Source organism: Onychostruthus taczanowskii, unplaced genomic scaffold, assembly GCF_017590055.1.
Source record: "Onychostruthus taczanowskii isolate IOZ18803 unplaced genomic scaffold, ASM1759005v1 scaffold108, whole genome shotgun sequence".
In the NCBI taxonomy this organism is placed as follows: Eukaryota; Metazoa; Chordata; class Aves; order Passeriformes; family Passeridae; genus Onychostruthus; species Onychostruthus taczanowskii.
Genome location: NW_024497408.1, coordinates 1,210,659 through 1,230,313, shown reverse-complemented (window position 1 = coordinate 1,230,313; position 19,655 = coordinate 1,210,659). Strand labels below are relative to the sequence as shown.

The 19,655-nt window shown below is 40.8% G+C and overlaps 1 protein-coding gene across 2 annotated transcripts in view; it reads right to left on the bottom strand.

The window, feature by feature from the left end:
- Window positions 1–13,613, bottom strand: part of ZFR (zinc finger RNA binding protein) — a 47,556-nt gene extending 33,943 nt beyond the window's left edge. Inside the window, exons 1-2 of one of the 2 annotated variants that reach the window (XM_041419119.1) lie at window positions 12,933–13,613; window positions 12,640–12,724 (exon numbers count right to left, since the gene is read on the bottom strand). In XM_041419119.1, coding sequence (XP_041275053.1) covers window positions 12,640–12,724; window positions 12,933–12,969 — 122 coding nt within the window. In that variant the 5' untranslated portion in view covers window positions 12,970–13,613. The remainder of the gene's footprint in view (window positions 1–12,639; window positions 12,725–12,932) is intronic. The other variant, XM_041419127.1, reaches the window with a different exon arrangement.
- Between the last annotated feature and the right edge of the window lie 6,042 nt (window positions 13,614–19,655).

The following is a 19,655-nucleotide window of genomic DNA, read 5'->3' as shown; positions in this document are numbered from 1 at the left end:
ACGAGTAGCTTCCAATTGTACTCTGCTGTACTACTGTTATACCACATTTTCCACAATAAATTTTCATTCAAAAAGAATGTATTTAACTGATACCAGAATGATTTCGTTCAGTCTTTCTAATTGTAATAGAAATAATGCTTCCCTACAATCTGACTCAATTTCTGTTTTCTGGGAACAATACACTCTTCCATGCTCATCTTCCTCTTCAGGTGTCTGTGCCACTGCATTTCACTATAATCCATCCAGAGCCAGTTTGCAGCACACATGCTGCCCCCAATTGTTCTGCTACAGATTCTGTAGGTATATATTTCAGTCAACTACAGAAGGTAATTTGCAGGACCTTACCTACAGTTTTTTGTCTCTCCTTACCTGTTTTTAAACTTCCACATCTATAATACTATTTCCTCATAATCTTTATTGCTTCTTCCCAAACAAGGTCACCTCTATTCAGGAGTTTTATACCACAGTATACACTTAACTTGTCCTTGTCTTTCACATTCTAACTGAACAACTCCAAGAAAATGAGAGGTTAACTCTTTATTAGCAATACCATATTACTGTGCACATGTATTTTTTGCGAAACACCTTTGACTCAAATTTCTGAATAACATCTATTATAATTTCTACTGACAGTAACGATGGGAAATACCAATCTTTCTGTTGCATTAGTTTCAGCACAAGTGCCACATATTGTAAAATACAACTGTGATATTAAACCTGCTAGATAAGACTGACTGCAGTGAGCTGTGACCATGTATGTTTCTCCACAGTATGTTTCTCTAATTCCATGATAATCATATTTTCTAGGGGTGGGGGTGAGGGGCCACCCCGTCTTTCAATCTTGCATAATTCATCCCAGAGCAAAGGCCAAAGCAAAAACTGGCCTTATCCACATGGCTGTCTTGTGCACAAAACTCCTTTCATCAAATGCAAGTACCTTTTCTCAAAGCAGGTACATATTTTGCCCTGATACTTTTTAAGTTGGATATAAGAGTAATACAGTGGCTGTTTGCATGGTCTCAACACTGGACCCTGTTGTGTAAACCCAGAACTGTCATTCTGAAATAAAACATAATTTAAAAATATTTTTCTTGTTTGCAAAGTCTCCATTCTAATCACTGAGGCACCAAATAATTATGAAGATCTCCCTGCCCAATTTGACACCACAAAATCAAATGAGTTACAGCATAGATTTACCAAAACCGGTGTAATTCTAGGTTGATATTTAGCCTGGACAACTCTACCCTTTGGCCAACTTGTATTAAAACATCAGCAACAAGAAGTCTACACCCTGAGAACAATCTCTTGAAACAAAAGGCATTAGCAATCACTACTCTGTATTTCTTATTAAAATAACTAGATTAATTTCATAATTTTGTTGCTAACTTCTATTTATCTTGTCAAAAAGCAGAATATTCAAGCAGCAATTAATAACCTTTTCTGAACTGCCTAAAGACCTTCAGCAAGAACACTGTAGCAATGTTTTTTATACAAAAAAACAAACACCAACTTTCAAAGCAAAAAAACAAAAAAAAAAGAAAAAAAAAAGCTGGCAGCACACTTGCACACTTAAAACAGTCAGAAGTTGTAGTGAGCAGAAATTGCAGCAATTAATGAAGTACGGGTGTCCACTTGGCAAAACAATGTTCTTCAGCTCCACAACCATGTGTTTGTCTCACTTAAACAGCCATATAAGGTAGGTTTGCAAATAAGCAGCATTACTCCCCGCAAAAAAGCTTAGATAAGAACTTGCTAGATGGAATACAGGAGAACCTTTGTTAGTTACTTCCCAACAGCCACACTGAAAGAAGATCTTGATTTCCAAAGAATGACATAGTATTAAGAGCAATTCTAAAACAAATACTGAATTCTCTTCTGCAATACACTTACATCATGTCTTTTTTCATTTCCAGCTACTGCCCTTTTCTAGAAAAAAGTGTGGAGGCACTTTGTTTAAAGCTAAATGGGAAATAGAAAACGTTATGTATTTTTTTCATGTCAGCGATACAAAAAAACTACAACATTTTGATATAATGCTATCTATTTTGCCAGATGAATGAAGATTGTAAGATGCTTTATTTTCCACATTAAGGTATTTGCTGAGTAAGTCATGCATTAAGAAATGTGATAATCTGTGGCAGTTACTGTCAGAGGAATAATACATTTTCAGGAAAAGGCAGCCTACTTCCAAGTAAGATATATAGCACATAAAGGGTATGTATACAGGAAGCATCGAAAATGTTCCATATAAGCCCTGCTTTTCATCACACTTGATTCATTTATTTGATTTAAAAAAGAAGAAATTAATTGTAACTCATGTGCATATAACATGCTTATCTTCAGCATGCTGCTGTATTAACAGGCAACACGTGCACACAAATGCTGCTCATATGCTCCTATAAGCTCTGTTTATCTTGCTGAACACTGAAAACCTTCCTCCAAGAGGCAAAGAACATCTCCAACTTTTCAGTTTCAGTTTTCTGACGAGCACTGTTTTGATAGACAGCTAAGATCTGGCCTAAAACCAAGCATGTTTCTACCCAAAAGAAATTCCTCAGAAATTACAACTTTTAAAATATATTTCTTCCAGGGGTTTGTTGTTTGGTTTTTTTTTTTTATTTCCATGCACAACATTTAAGATAAGTTCTAAAATAGTTTTTAAAATATGAGTATCTTGAATGAAACCTTCCACTAATTAGGATGCATTTTTTGATTTATACCTTTTAGGAACACTGGAACACATTAGCATTAAGGAACCATATTTGGTGAAATCTAAGTGCCAGGTTTCTCAAAGTTTCACAGATTAGTCTATTAATAGCAGAATAGCAAAAACACAGTTCTGCAGTCCTTTCAGGAACATGATGATTGAAACAAGTAAGTTCTAGTTCTGTAAAAACTGTTAGAAGCAGTGCAATCTGCTACTTCTTCAGATCCTAACCTAGGAAAGGCACTCCTGAATAACTGGTCAGATGGAGTTTCAGATGTGCTATCTGGAACATGGACAGAGCAAAATATAATCAAAATTACAATTAACAAGAACAAAAAAAAGGTGAGCTTTATTCTCCTAAACACACTTGACAATAAACAGCATAAAATGGTGAAATGAAATACCACGCTACAGTATGTTGCATATTTAGGAGTGACTTTGCCTCTGTATTTCTGGAGCCTATCACCCACTACCAGCATTAAATTTTCAGTATTTGAATATCTTCTTAGAACTTTACAGAAAATTACGTTTTTCCTATTCTAATGCAATTCACTAGGAATCCAGAGAGGCCTGAAGGCACGCAAATGTGCTATAGCCTCATGAATTCTGCTAAATTTCAGCAGCAATACATTCTATGGTTTAAATACATAAAGCCTCAAAAAGACAGAGTTTTGTAGCCATTTTGAGTTTTCCCTTCCCCTTCCTTGTTCTAAAAACTTGTTTGCATCATGTAATTACAAATTATTGATTGCCACTAGATAGCTAAACCATATACTTACCAATAACTCATCTCAAAGATGAACAGCTTCATGTTTTCAAAACATCCCTTCTTCTTTGATAATCTCTACATTTAGTCACACAACCTGATTTAAATCTAATCAAATTCTGCCATGTTTTGTTCCCTGTATATACTGCAGGTGTCTATAACAGTGATGTAATATATGCTCTGTATCAACCTCTCTTTGCTTGGCTACACACAAAAGACAGCACACTGCCCATACTGCTTTCTTTAAAAAGTTCATTTTTTTTTCAAGTCTATTCAACAGCCTTGAATGGTAATATGCAAAACAAAAAGAACTGAGCTTCAGAGGTTACATCTGCTTAAAAAAGGAGCAGCTACTTACATCATCCCTGTCAAAGTCACAGAATGTCAGAGATTGGAAGGGACCTGGGAGGTCATATGAGGTCCAATCCCACTTAGGCAGCATCACCTACAGCCAAACACCCAGGACTATATCCAGACAGCTTCTGAGGATCTCTGAGGATGGAGACTCCACAACTTACCTAGGCAAAGTGCATGAGGACTCAGGCATTCTTGTTTTCAGAAAGTGCTTCTTCACATTCAGAGGGAACCTCCTGCACTCCAGTTTATGCCCATTACTTCTAGTCCTAGCACTGGGCACCACTGAGAAGAAGCCTGACTCTGCCCTCTCTACAGCCTTCCTTCAAGTATTTATACTTACTAAGATCCCCCTCACCCTCCTCTGGGCTGAATAGTCCCAGCTCTCCCAGCCTTTTCTCATTAGAGAAATGCTGCAGACTCCTTAACAGCTTTGGTGGGCCTCTTGGGCTCTCTCCAGTACGTCCATATCTCTCCTGTACTGAAGTCCAAAAACAGACACAGGATTCCAGGTGTGGCCTCACTGGTACTGCCTAAGAGGGGAATGATCACCTCCCTCACCCACCTGGTAATACTTTATCTAATGCATCCCAGGATGCCATTCTCTTTGCAGCAAGGACCCACAGCTGGCTCACATTCAAGTCTGGGGTCCACCAGGACCCCCAGATCCTCTTCCTTTCCAGCTGGGTGGCCACCAGCATACACTAATGCATGGGGTTGTTCTTTCATACTGAACTTTGCACTTCCCCTTGTTGAACTTCCCAAGATTCTTGGCAGCCCTTTTCTCTAGATTTTTGAAGTCACTCTGGATGTCACTGTAACCCTCTGGCACAAAAGCGACTCCTCATCATTTTCTGTCACGAGAAAGCTTGCTGAGAGTACACTCTGCCCTAACATCTGGACCATTAATGAAGATGCTAAACAGAAAAAATGCTGAAATTGGCAAGTTCTCCATAAAAGGAAGGAAACTTCACTAGTACGGAAAATTGTACTAAATTGTTAAAACGTTCTGTATTTCCTGCCTTAAGCTATTACTTTGCTTTTCCAGTACCAATAATGTAACTATGCTCTAAGCTACCACTGTTGTATTTCAGTAGCATACAAAATTTCACACATAATTTAACATCCCACAGTTAAGCCTATAATCATCAACCCATTCCGAGGATACAAAGGACACAGCTATACCATTAACAAAAAAATCTTCCCAAAGTGCTCAGTTCCTAAAGACAAGCACCTGCTGCAAATTTCAACTAGTTGGTAGGCTTTCCCTCCTTAAAATTACAAAGCCTTCTTTGACTCAAGGCACCTTTCCCCCTCATTTACCACCTTCTCTGTCTCCCTGCTATAGCCTATTACAATACTGGCATACAATCCATGTTAACAAACCCAGAGCCCCTTACTGCCTTTCTAATGTTGACACATCTCCTTTGAGAGTGGCACCTCACTGATTTGAAAAGAAATCCATCAAAATCCTCTCACAAACAACAGTACAGGAGGCTTCTTGTGTACACTGAGCTAGAACAGCATGTTTACTACAGCACCAAACACTAGCATTCACTGACCAAAAGAGAATCAGCTCCATGCAGCTCTATCATATTCAGTGAAGTCTCTTCTGCTAAGAATTATGTATGTGTCAAGATATGATGGAACTCAAGAGAGCATGGGCATGAAAGCACACACAGCAAGCATTCTGAGTTTCCAGCTTCATCCTATGGTAAAGCTGATTACTTTCACTGCTCAAGTCTAGTAGTACATCCTGTCTGCAGAGTCCTACCCACTATTGTCCTCACCATCCCATTTTCACCAATACAAGACCGAATTATGTTTAGTGATACCTTAAGCTTTGTCTGGTATGCCTGTGCAAATTACAGCCCTAACATCTCTGAAAGACTCAATACTTTTCAAACCAGGATCTAGATGAAGAAGTGTTAACTGGGGCAGATATTGAAGACAAAAGTAATTACGAATACTAGCAATTGTGAAAAGAACACTCCACCCCCAATCAATTCTCAATAGCCAACTCATCCATGCATAGCAATTCACTTCTTTTAGTTGTTTTGCATCACTGGAATACGCTGTAATGTGGTGCACTACATTTGAATTCCAAACCAGCTGTAAGTGCAAGAGTTCACTTCCGTACTGCTGCCTAGAAGACTGCATCTTAACCTGGACTCACAGGCATTGTGGTCTGCTCTGAACTTACACTGCTAAAATTGCCTTTATCTGTGACAGCTCACCACACTCAGTAATATTCAAGCTGATTGAAGGCAATTCAAAGTTAACAAATCATTCCTAACTACCCAAGCATCTCCCATCAATGTTCTGTCTCATCAGAGCAAGACACAATATGAATACCACCAAGATAAAACTCACAACACTTAAGAGATTCTTCACCTTTTTAACAGAAACCAAAACCATAATACAAGATTAATTAAATGAAACTATCACATTTGCACACTTCTGTGTCCAAACATTACTCAATGTCCCTATCTCTTCATCAGCACTTTAACCAGCCAATTTGAGATTAAAAGCATAATTATACCTCTCTCCAGCACTGAACCAAGAATGCTAATATTATTTTACATTGGAAAGACAAACCAATATTAGGGTGTTGATTTCAAAGTGAATAGTCACACAGTGGCTCTGGTGAGGTACATAGCATGCACACACACACAAAGAAGTCTAGTACCACGAAATTCTACATCTATTTTAGGCTCCTAAACAGATGGATTAGTACAGTCACTTCAATAAGTAACAAATGAGGTTTGTATTGTAGGCAGGTTTATAACCTTAGGCCCTAATGCCACCACTAGCAGAAAGCACAAACTGTAAGGGTCCTGTAATGTTCAGAGAAATTTCCTGCATTACTATTTGCATAATATAATGCTTCCCTTAATAAATCACAATATTATTACTGGGTAGAGCACACAAAGAATTTTACATGAGTAGGGTAGCAGGAAATTTTATGCAGCAACAACACTGAAAGGAACAAGAATGCTTCTAATACATTATTTACAGGTTTAAAGGGCACTTAGCTCTTTTCCTGTCTTTGATTAAATATGAAACAAGATTTCAAGCATGTTTTATGAAAGTTAGTATTTATGAACTAATAAATACAGTAATCTATTCCTCTTCTTATCTAGTCAACTGAAGGAACTTTACTGATTACACTGTGACAATAATAAATATTATCAAGTTCTGCATGCCCATCCTGATTTTGGCCAGGGTAGAGTTAATTTTCTTCTTAGTAGCTGGTTCAGTTCTGTGTTTTGGATTTAGTAAGAGAATTATGCTGGTAACACGGAGATGGTTTAGTTTTTCCTCAGTAGGGCTCACTCCCAGTCAAGAACTTTTAAATTCCTTGTGTTCTGTCAGTGAGCAGGTGCACAAGAAGCTGGGTGGGAACATGGCCAGGAGAGTGACCCAAACTGGCCAAAGGGCTATTCCACGCCATAGAACATCATGCATGCATGTATAAACTAGGGCGAGTTGGCCAGGAGCTGCTGATTGTTTCTGGAGAACATGCTGAACATTAGTCAGCAGGGGATAAGCAATTGTGTTGTGCATTACTTTCTCCTCTTGGGTTTTATTAACCTAATCCCTTCATTACTACTATTACTTCTATTAGTATTACTGCTATAATTCATATTATTATACTGTATTTTCTTTCAGCTATAAACTGTTCATATCTCAATCCAGGAGTTTTTACTTCTCTGAATCTCCTCCCCACCAGGTTGGGTAGGAAGTGAGCAAGAGGCTGCGTAGTACTTAGTTGCTGGCTGGGGCTAAACAGCAACAACCCAGCTCTCCTGAATTTTCCAAATCCAAGGTCTACCACCTAAGCATCTATCAACCTGACCTTTATAATCACTTGAAATATCAGTATTTAAGGTTAAAACTTGGACAAACTTTAATTTCTTCTTCATGTGAAGGATGACAAAGTACTTAAATGACCCACCATGGCCACGCATAAGCTGGAATTCCAGGAAGACACAAGAGACTTCTATGCTCCACTGTCTTAGTTTAAATTCTTCACCTGGGAGAGGGCACCCCTGGAAGTGTGGAGAGACTGGGAAAGGAGATGCTGGAAAGCTATGTCACAGAAAGGGACCTAGGGCTCCTGGCTGATGGCAAGTTGAACATGAGTCAGCAGTGCCCTGTCCTGGGAGCATCAGGCACAGCATCAACAGCTGGTCAAGGGAGGGGACTGTCCTGCTCTGCTCTGCACTGGGGTGGCCTCACCTCGAGTGCTGGGGGCAGTTTTGGGTGCCACAATATAAAAAGGCATTAACCTGTAAGACAATGTCCAAAGGAGGGCAACGAGGATGGTGAAGAGCCTGGAGGGGAAGCCATGTGAGGAGTGGCTGAGGTCATTTGGTGTGTTCAGCCAGGAGACTGAAGGAGATGTCACTGTGGCCTTCACAAGTGGAAACAAAGGGGCAGACACTGATCTCTGCTTTGTGGTGACCAGTGACGGGGGAATGGCCTCAAGTTGCGTCAGGGGAGGTTTAGGTTTGATATCAGCAAAAGGTTTTTCCACCCAGAAGGTGGCTGGGCACTGGAACAGCCTCCCCAGGGAAGTGGTCACAGCAGCAAACCTGACAGAGTTACAGAAATGTGTGGACAATATTCTCAGGCACGTGGTGTGATTCTTGGGGATGTCCTGTGTAGGGCCAGGAGTTAGACTTTGATGTTCCCTGTGGGTCCTTTCTAATTCTTCTACAATTCACTACTAATAACACAAATTAGAATACTGTCATTTTGAGGAACTGCAATTCAGAAAGAGTTTACACCAGTCTGCAATTAAGTCTAGAATTAAATACAGAAACTTTCCTTAAAAGCACCTTTCAGCAATCACTTCATAGAGCAGATTTTTTCCTTTGAGTCTTCTGAGTGGGAGATCCACAACTGTGAATACTCAAATTCTGAGGGATCAGCTTATACACTGATTGTTCCCACATCTCCATGGGTCCTGATGAGATTCACCCTGGAGTACTGAATGGGCCTGCAGCTGTTACAGCAAGACCTCTCAATCATCTACTGAAGGCCTTAGAAGTCTGGGCAGGTCACTGCTCACTGGAAGCTTGCCAGTGTAATTCCCATTTACAAAGGCGCGAGGCAATAAATGGAACTGGAGACTTATTAGTGTAACCTCAGCTCCTGGAAAAGCTATGGAGATACTAAGTGCTACTGGAAGGTGAAAGAATTGTTAAGGAACAATGCAATCATCTCCCACAGTCAACACAGTTTCATAAAGCAAAGTTCTGTTTAACCAACCTATCCTTCTATCTTAAGGTCACCTGCCTGGATGAAGGGAAGGCAGTGGATGCAGCTCGAGTTTGACTAAAGCTGCTAACACTGTCCCTCATAGCATCCTTTTCCAGCAAGTTGCCCAGCTGTGGCATGAGCAGGTTCACAGTGCTCCAGCTGGATGGCAGCACTCAAAGGGCTGTATTGAATTGGGCTTCATCTGGCAACCAACATTTGGGTGGACCATTAGCAACTTGGCAAATGATTCAAACTGGGAGGTACTGTGGATGCTCTTTAGGGACAAGAGGCCTTGGTGAGGGATCTAGATAGACTGCAGCATTGGGCATTAATGGAGTGAAATTTATCAAGTTCAAATGCTGGATTCTGCACCTGGGATGGGATAATGCCAAGCACAGGGATGAAGTGGGAGAGGAGTGGCTGGACAGCTGCAGAGGGAGGGGGGGCTGGCTGGGGTTGGCTCAGGGTGGGTCAGCAGCGGCCGGGCAGCCCCGAGGACAAAGCCCAGCCCAGAGCCCCGAGCCCGGCACAGCCGGCCCAGGGAGGGGATGGTCCCGCTGGGCTCAGCCTCGGGGCCACCTCACATGGGGCCTGCTGGGCCCTGCCGCTGGAGAGGGATGGAAAGGCCCTTGAAGGTGCTCTGAGGAGGAAAACAAAGCTGGTGGGAGGGCTGGAAGGAACTCCCTGTGAGGAGCAGCTGAGGAATTTGCGCTTGTCCACTTCGGGGAAAGGGAGGCTGAAGGGTGACCCCACTGCTCTCTGCAGCCTCCTGAAGAAGGGAAGGACACGGGGAGGTACTGAGCTCTCCTCCCTACTGTAATCCAGGGACAGGACATGAGGGAGCAGCTCACAGCTGCACCAGGAGAGCTTTCCTGCCCATTAGGAGGCAATTCTATAAAGAGAGGGTGGTCAACCACTGGAGCAGCTTCCTAGAGAAGTGGAGGAGCCCCCCAGTCTGTCAGTGCTCAACAGCATCTGGACAGTGCCCTTAACAACGCGGCCAGCCCTGAGCGGGCAGGCAAGTGACTGACAATGACTGCAGGTCCAGCTGGAAGAGTCTCTTCTATTCCTTGAAACTGAGCAGATTCTACTTAGACTGTCTTCTTGCTGATGTAAAGTTTAGGCTTTTTATTTTCTCTGCATGTTTCCAGATGAAGACTTGATATATTTTGAGATATTTATACTTTAGTATATTACAAGAAAGGTGTGTATGCTAAAAAGAATTGCACAAATTTTTCAACTAAGTGCTGAAATTGATAAAATTCTTATTATTATCATTAGGGAGCATTGGATCATCTAAAATTGCAGACTAATATTCTTCCAACATTTCAGAATTTTTCACAGCCATTTTGGCAAGAGAGAACCTTTAAAATGTGACCAATATTGTGTTTATTATGAAAATTTCTGTTTGCTGCTATAAAAACTACAGTGTCAGAACTTCCAAATGGTGTTTGTATAAAGAACTAAAGACTTCAACTGCAAGTGTGATTTTTTTTTCTCCTCATAAAACAACTTGTTACGTGGAGCAGCTTTTTAAGAATCCATAGGTTAGTTCAGCATCCAGAAATACTTTTTATTTTTCAATATTTATGAGGTTCACCTATGCATTAAGTAGGCAGAAAAACATTTGTTTGTTTATTTATTGCCCTGGTTTCCAAGAAGATGATTTTTTAATTCTGTGAACTGTCACTTCAAATACTGGAAAAAAAACTTAAAGACTTGTAAAATCAAATCTTACCATCTTCCCCTGCCACCACATCTCTTTCTCTAATATATTAGAGTGGAATACATGATTTGTAGCACTCTGTAAACACATCAGTAAGGACCTAACAAGTCCGCTTCGTAAAAGTAAGCTCCCTTCAGACATTTTAAGTGACTCTTGTGTTTTCAGCTCAAAATGTTAAATTCCTTCTTATGAAAGGACTACTTAAACACTGATTGCTGTGTGTCTTCACTTCCAGATGTGGCAAACACACAAATCATTTATAGGATGTAGAGTCTTTAACTGATAGCAAATCAAACAGTACCTTAAACTTATGATAGCAAATGAAAAAGGTTCTTTTGATCTGTTTTCCATTTTCTCAAAAACACACTTAGGATCAGCAATTAAACTTGAATGCTATTCCAATTATGTAACTTCAAAGGAATTGTTCAGGATCTTTAGTCTAAATATCACCTCAGCCCTGTAATAAAAGATGATTTTAAAAATTCATCTGCATTTCAAAACTGCAGACATACAGATCTTGGTTTATTATTCACTTAACCTTTATACTTAAAAGGAAGTTCTATATATATGTCCTATATATTCCCTATAACTGACATGTAAAATGTAAACACATACATGCACTGTGAGCACCCAAAGGAACTAGATTAGCTAAATTTAATCCACTATTAAACACCAGAGTAAATTAAATTCAGTGTATGTCACATCCATTTTCAGGAAAAAAAAAAATCAATGGAAAACACGGACTTATTTCAGCACCTCCACAAAAAATGTACATTCCTAAGACTACATTAGTTATGCTAATGTAGTCTAATGCTATTAGTTTCTGTTAGCTACTAGTACACCTCTGCATTCATTTGTTAATAATCTCTGATATATTTGCTTTATTCTTTTGGGTTTTATCTTATTCACCACAACTTAGGGATTGAGGAAGTTGTTTATTATAGATTTATGGAATGAGCAACATAAGATTCAAATGTGGACTTTAAGGTGTCACTCCAATACAAGTAAAAATTGCAAAGATGTTCCTGACTGGATTTAGCAAATTAAGTAATATGATGTCCGAAACTGTGATATAATAGATGCTACCAATTACTTTTTAACACTCTGGCCACAATTTAGATGGACAAAAACTACTAAGATACAAAGACTTGTGGCAGTGTATCTATATGAGGTCTGTATTGATAGACCTATTCAGACACGTAAGACACGGGTATGTATACTGTCTAACACAGTCACGGGTCCCCAGCTTCCACTAGAATACTGCTCCTGGTCTTAGAAATCAGAATAGGACATTTTTTTAAAAGGTACCTGTCCATGAAAGTACCTTCTCTACTTTCTTAGACACACTACTTCAATTGGATTAAGTCCCCTGCTATTTTCCGGTGCTCCATCTCTCCCTGATCCATCCAGCCTCGCTTAGGTAGGTTTTCAAGCCATGTTAGAAGGAATTCTGGGCTCCCACGATGACAGCAAAGCCTTGGGGAGCAAGGCCTGTGCTCCCCGAAGCTGAGGCAGGAGACGGGCCTGGGGGCGGCACACGGCGACTCGCCGGTGCTGCTGGCTGACTGCAAGTGGCCATTTTAATCTAAGGGCCTGGAGACCCGATGCCGTCGCTGATCATCCTCCTCCTCCTTCCCGGCGGTGCCCAGCCCCACCTCCCACCCCCAGGCACACAGGGAGATAAGAACACACACCCGCGGGCGCGGCGGGAGGATCCGAGCACAGCCCACGGCACGGGGCAAGGGGCGGGAGTTGCCCGCGGTCCCGGCCGGGGAGAGGGGCCCTGGGGGGGTCCCGGGGGGTCGCGGCGGTGCTCACCTGTACTGGGCAGCAGCCCCGCTGTGGGTGAATCCAAAGTAGTTGCCGGTGGCCATTTTGGCATCTTCCCCCAGCCGGCTGGGCACTGCGGCGGCGGCGACCGAGGGGCGGCGGCGGCGGGGGCCATGAAAGGAGGCCCGGCGAGAGGAGGCGGTGGGGAAAGAGCGGGACACACAGAGGGACAAGGGAGAGAGAGAGAGAGCGGGAGCGCCGGGTCAGACTCGGCTCCTCAGGACCGACCCCCGCCCGCCGCCCTCTCCCCAAGCACGGACACGCCGAGCACCGCTACTCACCATAGGTGAACGAAACTACCGGGCATATGGGAATCATGAGTCCGGCCTGGCAGCGACGGCGGCGGGTGAACTCTCAACTCTCCCCCCCCTCCCTCCTCCTCCTCCCGCTCGCTCCCTTCCCCCACCCACCCACCGACGGCGACAACGGCGGAGTGCGGCCGGGCCGTCTCCGGTTGCGCAGGCGCGGGATGTGCGCGGGGGCCGCTGGGAGATGTAGTCCTGCCGCAGCCGGGTTCGCGCTCAAAGAACAGGGGGCCACCTCCGCCCGAGAGACTGCGTGCGCAGGCGCGGGATGTGGGCGGGAGCCGCTGGGAGCTGTAGTCCCGCTGGCCGGCCATGGGGAGCCGCGCTCGAGGCGCCCATGGAGCACACTCACACACGCAGGCATGCACACGGATGGGTGTACGGCCTGTGGAGTCCCGCCAGGGCTCCTGCGGGCTTACTGCACCTGCAACGCTGCGACAGCCTCACCCACACAGCGCCCATTCCCGTGACTTTTCCAGAAGCCCGCGGTCCGTCAGATGGCTCCTGAAATGCGCTGGGCAGCACATTGCTGCCAGTGCCGTGACCTCCCGATCAAAGGCGCTGAATGAGCGTCCGTTCCCCATGGCTCTGCTGCTCCTACCGGCAAATCCTTCCCTCTGAGCATCAGATGTCCCCCAAAACGCTGAACAACGCAAAACTTGAATGCTTAAATACTTTCATTCCATTTATGTATTTTGCCTGTGCTACGGTGTGCATTATTCATAATCAAGGCTTATAAAACGATTAATAAACACTGGATTCAGTATAAAGTGTAATTTCGGATATAATTTTGTTTACTATAAGTTAAGCCTTCTCAAAACACACCTGTTTGGGATGCCCTCCTGCAGTCCTAACAAAAGCAGGGATTCCCACATCCCACAGTAGCTGTGGTCATAGGCAGTAGGACTGCAAGGATATTATTGTTCATAAAATGAGAAGGGGAAAGTACTTTCTCATCTCATAGCTAGCATTATTGCAGCTGCATATGAAGTACAGCCATTCCCGATGCCAAACATCCTTCCCAATTCACTGAACATAATTTGTTGGTCATTATTATTAATTTTGCATAGGAACTGAGTGTTACTGTCCCTGCTGTTCATTCTTATCCTAATCAAGCACAACAGTAAAAGAAATCTTCTTGGTTCTATCCGAAGTGCTTTTCTGGGAAGAAAGTGACTACTGGGTGAATATTTAATTGCTATAAATTAGGAAAGAAAAGCCTTAATCCAGAGTTCCATGGGACAGTACTCAAGGAGAAGACTGTACAGAAACCTGTAGAAGAATTTAGATGATATCACCTCTATCATGAAAATCTCAATTGACTCAGGAGATACAAATTATACATAGATGTATGATTTATATAGATGTTTATATCTATCCTTACTTCTATTAAAATTGCTCATTATTAGGCCACTGGATGATGCTGCTTGGGCAAGAAGGCAGCACAAGATTTTTTTTGTTCCACTATCTTTCAAGTGTTTTCAGTTATAAGCCTTCCAATATCCTAATAAATACACAACATTCAATACACATTTCATTAAAAATATAAGCATCTATACACAGACATTCACATACCTTTTACCACTGCATCACTAAAGCTATTTTTTGCAAAGCAGATAGGCCTGCCATTGCTGTTCATTTATGAGATGAACTTCATAGAATGACAGAATCAGATTGTCTGGGGTGGGAAGGGACTTTAAAGATCATCTGATTCCAACTCCCCTACCATAGGAACACTTTTCACTGGTCCTGGTTGCTCAGAGCCCCGTCCAACCTGCCCTGACCTTTGTCAGGGATGAGGCACCAACACCTTCTCTGGGCAACCTTTGCCAGTGCATCATTGCCCTCACAGTAAAGAACTTCTTCCCAATATCTAAGCTAAACCCACTCTCTTTCAGTTTGAAGCCATTTCCCTCTTGTCCTGTCACTCCAGGCTCTTGTAAACAGCCTCTCTCCATTGTTCCTGCAGCCTCCCGTTGGGTACTGGAAGGCCCCTTTAAGTCACCCCAGAGCCTTCCCTTCTCTGAGCTGAACAAACCCAATTCACTCAGCCTTTCCTCATAGGAGTGGTGCTCCAATTCCTCTGATCAACTCAGTGATGCTCCTGCGGTGGACTCCCTCCACGGATGTATATCAAGATTATTAATATATACTTCTATTGATACGTATTATATTATAATGTTCCAAATAAACTTGGAGTATTTAACCTCTTTTCAACTTTGTCCTCATTAAAAAGAAACAGAAAACAAAAAAACCCAAACAAACAAACAAACAAACAAAAAAAAAAAACAAAAAAAACCAAAAAAAAACCAAAAACCCCAAGCCTTTCTTACTCACAACCGAGATTTTTGACTTAGGTTTCATAACTTTCCTTCATCCAAGTAGTTTCTAGTAGTTAAAATTCAAATACTACACCCTCTATGTTGTGATTTCAACCCTATATTTCTGAGCATAAGCTCCCATCTGGCAGCCCAATTCAACTGTAATTTCAGAAGAAGTTTCAGATTACTTTCCTGTGTGAATTTTTCATTTTGAGTGCATATATTACTTTAAAAATACTATAACATAGTTTATGGGAAGTCATACTTTTTAAATGTGACCAAAAAAAGTTAAAACCCAAGGTTTCCTTTCTACTTGGGAAAAAAAACCCCAAACCACCAGTATTATACAGGTCTTTCCTTCAGCAGTTTCCTAATAAGAACCTGATGCTTCCTGGTGACTTTGTGAACCATTACATAACATCTATTTATGCTACTACTAGCTTGGAGGATCAGATTCATGGTCTATACTTAAGAAACCTCAGTGGATTATAAAACAAGATTCTATCTCCTTAAGACATGTATCAGATTGCTTCAAAATGAAACAGTAATAAATTCAGATTAGATCCTTAAGAGCATTTTGAACTTTTCTGATTTCTATATCTTTAACTGGAAGGATAATACATGGAGTGATAAAGTGCAAGCTGTGGCATAGGGAGAAAGACAGAAAAGCTTTAGTGAAACATGGTAAAGGTATTTTTAAATAGGAAAAAGAAACTTCTCTATCCCCAATCCTAATAAGATTACAGAAGAACAGCCAAGAAGTTCCAGAATGAAAGTATATGCTGGAACACGTCTTTAATTTGGAATTATGTACAACAGATACTTCAGCTGTGTAAAGTTCAAAGTGTCTAAAAATATCACAGACAAAAATGGCAAGCAAGCTGGCATTCAGGAAAACACATTTTTGACCTTCATTTCAACCGTATGAGATGTCCAAAATATGGTGAGAAGAAGAAAGCAATACAATAACAAGCAAGTGTCATCAATCCTACTATTTTACTTTAATATCCCAAGATGCATGTGATAATGTCTCTGCTGCTGCCACAGGACTGCAAAACTGCGACTGAAACACAATGGGGAAAACGAAATGTTTTTAAATCTCAAGACTTGCTAAGATTAGGTAAGATTTCTTGGAGGCAACCTTCCAGTTTATGTAAAAGCAGGCTCTCAGCCAGCCTTTGCGTGCCCACCAGAGGGCAGGGCCACGCAGCAGAAGGTGAAAGCTTTCCAACACAGCACAGACCATGTTAACAAAAGCTGCTTTTATTTCCTGAAAAGGTAATTTAATACTTAGTGCTCTCGATAGAAAGAGATTTACAATCAGCATATGGAGACCAGTGCTATCTTCTCACCTGGAAATTATTTCAGATAGCTAGAAAGACAAAACATTCACCAGCTTATCAACCTTCTTACTGTAGAGTGAAATTACATTTTTTTAAACAGTAAAGACCCCAAATTTTTGAATTATTGAAGCAAAAAAGTGCTACTTTTAACAACAGGGTTTAGACATTGTACAGTGAACATAACAACAGACCTATTAAACAACTGATGGGAGTTATTACTTTTTAGGTTACTAAATTGGAACATGAAAAGATCCCCGTTTCCCAAGCATAATAGAAAGTTATGCAAGTATTGATAGAAACCAAAATTACATGATACACATGAGAAATGAACCAGTTCCAGTTTCACAAACAAAACCACTGTGTGGTAGCATCCCTTACTCCTTCTTTCCTGACACTTTAATAAAACTACTGCAAATATTATAAGCTAACCTCCCCTTTCATGCCATACTTCTTCCATCCTTTAAACTAGTAAGCACAAACACCAAAGCTTTAAAAGCTGTCCCATTTAAGGTTTGCCCCAAAATGCTTTTCTTGCTAGCTCTACTATTTCTAACCAGAGGAGTCATCCTTTGCAGTTAGTAATTGCTATGTGATCAGAAGCACTAGCATGTATTTTTCAGCATTCCAATTCAAATCTGCATGGTAAAATCTGTTACTGAAGAAAAAACTAATGCTTCAACATTCTTCTCTGCCAAAGACATGTGGGATATGAAATGAGGCAATCAGGCAGTAACTGGAAGAATTTAAGCCCTTTTAAGGCAGCTACAGAAAGAAAGTGTCTGATAAAGAACAAACCCATTACAAAAGTCTATTTTAAGAGCTCAGAAAGTGAACTATACCCCTTGGGGGGGACAGATGACTCACTCAGAAGGTAACAGCAGAGATTTACCTTGGAAAAATTATGGCTCCTTTCCCACTGTTCTAAAGACAGCATTTTTTCTTAGTAGCTTCTTTCTTCTTTTCTAAGTACAATAAAATATAGTGAAGGTAATTCACCAAAAGCTCAAATCGCCGTTACACTCAATGACCAGAATATTTCTCAAAGAAATGTATAATTCCTGAAAAGCATAACATGAAATCCCAGTTGCAGCAAACCTTCCCTTCCTCTGCTATTTAGGAATTCAGCTGTAAAAATAAACTTGGTGCTTGCTTTGGAGGAAATACTGCAGGTGGGAGAAATTAACTCATTAAGCGCCAGCAGAAAATGTTTCTTTTAGCTGATTTGATTTATGACAAGACTGAAAGAATTGATTAGAAATGCACAAAGAATTGTTGATTTGAATAAACAATTCCTTGATGATTTGATTAAAACATGAACATTCTTTGTGTACCCAGTGTTGACCTGTAAAAAAGCAAAGCATATACAGATTATAAACACTTGAACTCTCATTATGCCTCTAACATGAAAAATTAGTGTAAATTAGTTGAAAAGAGTAACTGTGTTTCTTTACAACTTAATAGTCCTTATTTTGAGATGATCTTTTTGTTGGAGTTAAACATTAAGTGTTACACTATATCTGTTCATCTTCCACAATTACATGGCTTGACAAGCCAGGTGTTGCTGCAGTGGTGATAATTACTATATTGCCTGCATATCATTTACTGTGCTTGGACTCCTGTTTGTATAAACAATTGTATTTTTATCTTCCAAAGATGATTTCTTCAGAGATGTAGTAAGAATTGCATATTTTTCTATTTTTCTTTTCATTTTGCAATCTACATGACATTGAAACAGCAAGTTACCATGGTTTATTTAGATGAGTACACTTCCTATTTCTGGTATTTCCTTCCTGTTTTCCTGCTATTAAAGTGAAGAAGTGAAAGCCACTTCTCACAGCAAAAGCCAGTTTACTTCATGATGAGGGCTCTAAGGACCTCATGGATCCCCTGTGAAAACCTCTTTGGACCTCCTTTAAGTACTTTTTCAGGAACACTGCTTAGAGCTTGCAGCTGATCATGCTGATTTTGGAGGGTTATTCCTTCTAGAAACAAGTTATTTGCCTTTGTGGCCTGTATTAATAAACAGAGATCTTTGCAATGATAAAAAAAAAAAAAAAGCCAAAGACTTTTGCTTTTCAACACTTTATTAATATGTGTTTGTTATTGAAATTATGAAGGCTGGTCAACCACTACCTCACTTAGCCTGTATCAATTTTATCTGGAAGATAGGAATGGGATTATAGTCCATTTCCTATTTTTTATAGTTTGCTTGCACTTTTTACAATAAAGTTTGTACTCATTTGGTAGCAAGAGCATAAGTCTAGAGTTATTAAGAATGAGAAAAGGACTCAACTGGTACTGGGTGTCTGAAGAATTGTCATTGCTCACAACACAACTACAAGGCCCATTGCTGCAAACAGTAATCAGCAAATAGGAGCAAGCTGTGTTAGTTTTGTGTGAATCATGACTGTATTTTAATGCTAGTAATAGCATTAAATTAATTACATTCATTATACATTCATAACATTACATTCATCATAAACTGAAAGGCTCAACAGGTAACACAGAAGACACAACATGAAGCCACTTCGTGCTCTGACAGCATGCCTGGCCTATCACAGTCTGCAAAGGCTGCTAAAAATCTCCTCTTGCAAAGCTGAGGGAGAGGGCCCTTTCCTCACCTGTCTTCCCTTCTGTTGTGTCTCAGAAGCAGAACTCGTTTAGGTGAACTAAACCCATGAAACCCTCCTCAGTAGGGCGCTTGGGACGTATCACCATGTGAACACGCTACAGAAAAAAAAAAAAAAAAACAAAAAAAAAAACCCCCAAAAAAAAAAAAATTTCTCTAGCGTGGGGAATTCCTGTAGCACATAATAGTCACTATGACTGCACTGTACCATGTATTACAACTGCACTAATTTAACAGATATAGTTTCATATAATGTGGATATCTGATTTAAGGATCCACATTAATATTTCATGCATAACATAACAGCAAGTGACTTTTTGTAGATTAAATGATTGTCTTCTTTATCATTCTACATTTTTACAAAAATCACTAGCATTTTGACTAAGGACATATGTACTGACAGTGT